Source organism: Aulonocara sp. 'chitande type north' Nkhata Bay, linkage group LG23 (assembly GCF_057382095.1).
Source record: "Aulonocara sp. 'chitande type north' Nkhata Bay isolate Kocher_YH1m ecotype deep benthic linkage group LG23, A_spYH_male_GT1.1, whole genome shotgun sequence".
NCBI classification, from domain to species: domain Eukaryota; kingdom Metazoa; phylum Chordata; class Actinopteri; order Cichliformes; family Cichlidae; genus Aulonocara; species Aulonocara sp. 'chitande type north' Nkhata Bay.
The window spans coordinates 20,149,147-20,154,891 of record NC_141365.1 but is presented as its reverse complement, the minus strand read 5'-3'; the positions used below and the strand labels follow the sequence as shown (position 1 = coordinate 20,154,891).

The following is a 5,745-nucleotide window of genomic DNA, read 5'->3' as shown; positions in this document are numbered from 1 at the left end:
GATATATTTGATGTCTTCAGTTTGTATCTACAATGAAGAAAGTAGTAAAAATAAAGAAATAAAAAGGTAGAAGAATATTAGTGCTGGCTTTGCACGTGCCTGAGCATGAATGTGCACGTGTACTACCCATCATTGGAATCATTCTCCTATTGCCTGACCCAGTTCCAGCCAAGCTTTATAATTACCTCAAGATACTTTGGTATGCAGAGAAATTTATAGTCAACTTAATGACTGCAAGATGCAGCAAATTGCGAAAATGTCTTCTTTTAGCGGTGATTACCTCCAGATAATCAGTTAGTCAAAATGATTTGATTACCTGACTTTCCCTCTTAATTCCTATGTACGTAGTTAGAGTGTACTTCTCGAATTCTGTAAAACATTTTTTTCAAAAGGAATACAAGACGGCCTGTTTTAGATGTAAAAAAAGCCTCATAGCAGTGAAAGTAACCATATGGTTCCCTCACCACTGCTTATAAAGACAAAAATAATTGCTTAACTGCACATTAATCTTTATTTAATATCTTTATTGACTTGAGACAACTTTTAAATTATGTATAGTCCAGTATTTACTTGACATGTCACACAACTACATTAGGAAAATAACACATATAACAAGACGTTATGATTTTTCTGGTTTGCATTAATCTATCATCATTGTATAATCTAACAGTATGAAAACATCTCATCACTATTTCTCACCTTTTCAATGTACTGACTATATTAATTGATATATTTGTAACATGCATCATGAATGAAGGTACAATTATTCTAACTCAAAAACTTTTAACTGGTAGTGTAAAGTGTTTGTCAGGTTCCCATTGTTCTTGGAATTTCTAATTTTGGACTCACTCATATACCTGAATAACGGTTCATTTTTGTTTAACCCTGTCTGTGGAGTCTGCTTTGGATTATTTCTCCTGTTTACTTTGACACACATGTATCTAAGTGTCATAAGATGGAAAGGTAAGTACAGATATATCAAATTTTTACTTAAGTACAGCACTTAATTCATTTTGGAACAGAGAAAGTTCCTTTTCTGCTGGCAGTTTCTTATGCCGTAGGGTGAACGACCATTCTTCTCGAGGACGCCACAGAGGCCCTCGGTTGGGCATTTTGGGATATCCTTATATTGCATTTCTTCTCCACCCACCCACAGCCACTCACCAGCCAGGTTACACAGGCCTGTCCACACCTGCCAACAGTAAACAAAGAGAAACAAACAAAGTTACAGTAAGTATAGTTATGAGTCTCTCACCAACACAAACGCATGCAGAAAACTGCCCAACCTCATCAGTGGTAGCCTCTTTTGCGGTCTCTCGTGCAGTGGTGTAGTCATCTGGAGTGATCAGGGAGGCCAGGTCATAGCCGTGGTTCCTGTATGAAGAGGCTGGATCTTCTGTGACCACTCCATCCAGAGACCTGCAGTGTTCTAATGCCTCCTCCCATGTTTTATTCTCCTTCACCAGAATCAGCTTTTCCTCATAACATAGGAAATCACGTTTTTCATCACACTTCTTGCTTTCCCATTTTCCGTCGCTTTTTCTGTTCACACAGTTTTCATCCTCTTTTGGTGCTGCAAGAAGTCGAAGTACAATAGAGAAAAAAAAACTGGGATAGATTCCAGAGATGTTTTAAAGGTCTATTCAACTAGATTCAGTATCAAATCATTTTACCAGTACAGTGTTTATGTGTGTAACAAACCCTCCTTGCTGAAGTTCCAGCTGAAACAGTTGGTTTGGGACTTCGTGAAACTCACTACAGTCAACACTGTGGTAGACAACACTGCTCAACACTGTAAATCTGATCCTTTCTCACCACTCAAATTGTTGAATGCTCAAAATATCTCAAATCGATTTCAGGTCACAATGCAAATAAGTTTGGAATAATTACCAGTAAGTTTGGTCTTGTAAGCCAGGTAACATCTAAGGAGTAAAAAACATAGTATGAGAATTTACCGCCATCCCATGGTGTGAAGATGGCTATTTCGTCTCCTCTGGACCATTTCCATGGACTTTTTGCATCCTTCCGGGACAAACCGATCCATCCAGAGTACTGTAAAGCTTTATTCTCTTCTGCAGTTCTCACTCGGACCAAGTCAGTGTGGTTCTTCCTGCAGAATGTTACTGCCTCTTCCCAGGTATACTCGTAAGGTTTATTATAAAACTTGATGTCCAGCAGATGTCCACACACGGGGAAAAGAATGAGCAAGAAGCCAACGTGCTTCGTCATTGTGTTTTTCACAGGAGAAAAGTGGACAAAAAGCCTGCACAGACAGGACACAGAACAGAAATTTTATAGTGAGGAAGAGCAGCGTCTGCTGTGTCCACATAACGCTCTACTGATAAATGCTGGGAACAATAAACTCTTCATTAAACACAACTAGAGTAAATTGCACAGATATAGGTGCTTGTGTGTTTAAAGAAATCAATAAAACATTTCAAATTTCAAGTGAAATGTCCTATTATTTAAAAAGAAAAGAACACAAAACAATAGAAATACTAATTTAAATAAATTGTTGTAATGACATTTACAAAATAAGAGTGCAAGTGAGAGCAAACTGAATAGTGAGATAGCTTTTGTCTTTTGTTCTTCTTTGGCGGATCATGCACTGTGTTCAGTGTCTGATCCCTTTGTCACGATCCTGGGTCATCTGACCCAGCATATTGAGTTTTAGTTTATTTTGATGTTTAAAGAGCACTAACAGTGTAGACCAGTCTAAATGGATCTTTGATGACATAAATAGCATTTTGGTTATTTCAGGTTAATTCCTCTATAAACGGCTGTTTCAAAAATGTAGATGTAATAACTCTTTAGCAATTAAGTGTCATGATCTGTCTTGGTTCCCCGTCTCGTTAGTTAGACTATGTTCAGCTGTGTTCCCACCTGTGGTCTATTCCTTCGTTTGCCTTGTGCTTTTAATGTCTGCCTCTTCCTCCGCTGGTTGTTGTGATCACCCTGAATGCTGGGTTTTCTGCTAGTCTGTCTGTTTAGTTTAAAGTGTTTTCCCAGTTTTAGTTTATAATGAATAATTCCAGCAATAAAGCTGTGTTTTGAGTTTAGTTTGGATTTTGGGTCCATTCCTGGCTGCCTAACACAGCTGTTATGACACCAAGTACTTTCAGACACTACAGTGCCTGTGGTCCAGTTTATACAGGAATACTTCTTTAATGAGCTGCCTTTTTTAATTATTATTTTTTTTTATCTATACTTGTTCCTATATCTATGTGACAGTTTAATTAATCATGGTTTTCAATCACTGACATGAAAACAGGAGTTAAACCAATTCAGTTCTCTTTCAGTTGAGCTGTGTTTATTGTCACTTTGCTCACTACATATTTTGTCAGCTATAAATTTTACTACTATTTGCTGTCAGTCAGTGTAAAACATTACAACAAAATCAAAATCAGACAAAGACGTAATGTGTTAACCTAAGTCTCAGATGGTTGTTTTAGTGAAATTGCTCTAAAATGACGAAAGAAAAATTAGAGAATGAGTTGTACATGCATACATGCTAGTCTCAGGAAGTTAAACTGCTTTTAATATACAGTTTCAGCAGATTAAAACTGAAATCAGCCCAACTGATAAAGTCCACAACTTACGTGGCTATCACACTGTTTTCTCTTCATCTCTTTATAAATATAAGTCTCTGTCATTCATTCATCGGACCTGTTTGTACAGCAGCACTTACCTTGGTAGACGTTAGGGAGGCTTTGAAATTCACTCCGGTTATGATCCCTCTATATCAAGTCTGAAAAGATACCAGTGGTGATTCAGAGCTTCATGCAAAACCTCCCACCTATTTCCATCTAAATTGATTGATAGCTCTGGCGTGGTATCCCACAAGCCATTTAAATCAAAAGCAAAGCAGCATCATTCAAATTCACTGTTTCTGGATATTTACTTTACTTTGTCCCTTCATAGAATGTTCAGGGATCATGTAGTGTAAACCACCACACCCTACTAACAGAAAGCTGTCAAAGGTGGGGATTTTGTGTTTGAGTGATGTTGAAATCGCTAGAAAGATGACAGAAATTACTTAGAGAGACTTAGAGACTTAGACAGTTTTACTGTGCAGTTTCTTGCACAAAGAAATTGGGTGGCTGGACCACAAGGTGCAAAAGTAAAGAAGGGAAAACAATATACAATGAGGGAAAAAAATAAATAAAAAGCAATATATATGTATACATATATGTGTGAGGGGAATTTTATACATGGTGTATGCGTAGGAAACATTGAAACAGAAACATTGTGGGGCTGTATACAGTTACATAATATAGTTATATAATATAATAAATAAAATAAAATAAGGGTGGAGTGGCGATGGTCATTTAGGGTGGGGATGGTGATTCCAATGAGAAAAAAATATTGCACAACATGTGCCTTAAAACATTTTTTTTTTAAACGTTTGTTTTTTGTGTTTTAATATTTCTGTTTACATAATAATAGTGATAATATATGCACAACAATTGCTTATTCTTATATATAAGGTTAAAGGTTGTAATCCTGGAAAAAGTGCGGGACGCCCTGCTAATTGTGGTTTGCTGCCTTTATTTGAAGCTATTTCATGGCAATACCAGTGATTACAGCAGCTTCAAGTAAAGGTAAAGTTAGTAAACCACAATTAGCAGGATGTCCCGCACTTTCTCCATTCAAGGTTCACAACCTTTAACTGCCTCATTAATGTAATAGGTTTACCTTAGCTTATATACTGCTCAAAAGAAAGTATAGGACCAAGTCATTTAAACTTAGATGATACTGATCTGGTCAGTTAAGTAGCAGAGGAGGTTATTAATCAGTTTCAGCTGCTTTGGTGTTAATGAATTTAACAACAAGTGCAATAGAGGGGCAACAATGAGACAACCCCAAAAACCAGGAAAGGTTTTACAGGTGAAGGCCACATTTTTAACTCCTCATCTTTTCTTTCTTACTTTTCTTATTCGGTGGTGAAACCTGACTTGCTACGTGGTGTAGCTAGCCACCACGTAGCACATCATTATATACCAGCTATCCCAACTTCATTAACCCTACAGACATCACTACTGTTCTGTCTTCATTTATGCTGGAAGTGATAGCAGAGAGGTATTTTTGAATTTTTTCAGAAATCCCTCAGTCAGAACATGGTATATTATGTTTAGGTGGAAACTAGTGAGCTAACTTCCTGCTAACTTCTAATTCTAAAACTTCTAACTTTTAGAAATGTTCATTTGACTTTGGGACATGAAGTGGAGTTTGGACAAATGACAGCTAATGATGTCAGACTTAAAGACCGGATAAGCCAGTTTGAATATTAAGCTCACATTATTCAAATCCGTCCATGCCTCAGTGTTACTGTATACGGTAGACATGTTTTTTTCTCCATTAACCTTGGTTTATTATTCAACCAAATTAGTTTATTTACCTTTGTGTGTTTGTATGTGACGAAAGAAAGCTTCATCTCAACATTAACAATGATTATTCACTAGTCTGTGAGTTTTAGTATAACAGCATGTTAGAGTACTCATCATTCTTTACTAACTTAATTTTCACTCCTACTGCAGTAAATATGTTATGTAATTTTGCCTAAAATGACTTGACAAAAACATGATATGTTAAGTATGTTCAAAGATGGATTCCACTTTTGCTATGATTTCCTAAATGCAAATGTAGAAGGATGAATATTACAGGGAGTGCAGAATTATTAGGCAAATGAGTATTTTGTCCACATCATCCTCTTCATGCATGTTGTCTTACTCCAAGCTGTATAGG

General features: G+C 36.7%; 1 protein-coding gene across 1 annotated transcript; it reads right to left on the bottom strand.

Annotated features, from left to right (window-relative positions):
• Nucleotides 1–576: 576 nt before the first annotated feature.
• Nucleotides 577–3,739, bottom strand: LOC147301569 (secretory phospholipase A2 receptor-like). Its single transcript, XM_086283069.1, has 4 exons — nt 3,689–3,739; nt 1,956–2,263; nt 1,287–1,573; nt 577–1,192 (listed from the first exon to the last, which is right to left on the bottom strand). The coding sequence occupies exons 2-4, from the start codon at nt 2,227–2,229 to the stop codon at nt 1,004–1,006; spliced, it is 750 nt and encodes a 249-aa protein (XP_086139195.1). The 5' UTR covers nt 2,230–2,263; nt 3,689–3,739; the 3' UTR covers nt 577–1,003.
• Nucleotides 3,740–5,745: the final 2,006 nt, after the last annotated feature.

Coding starts and splice junctions, on each gene's coding strand:
- LOC147301569 (XM_086283069.1), bottom strand. CDS start 2,229: ATGACGAAGCACGTTGGCTTCTTGCTCATTCTTTTCCCCGTGTGTGGA. Junction 1,574..1,955: donor CTTCACACCATGGGATGGCG/GTAAATTCTCAT, acceptor GACTTCTTGCAG/CACCAAAAGAGGATGAAAAC. Junction 1,193..1,286: donor AAGAGGCTACCACTGATGAG/GTTGGGCAGTTT, acceptor TACTGTTGGCAG/GTGTGGACAGGCCTGTGTAA.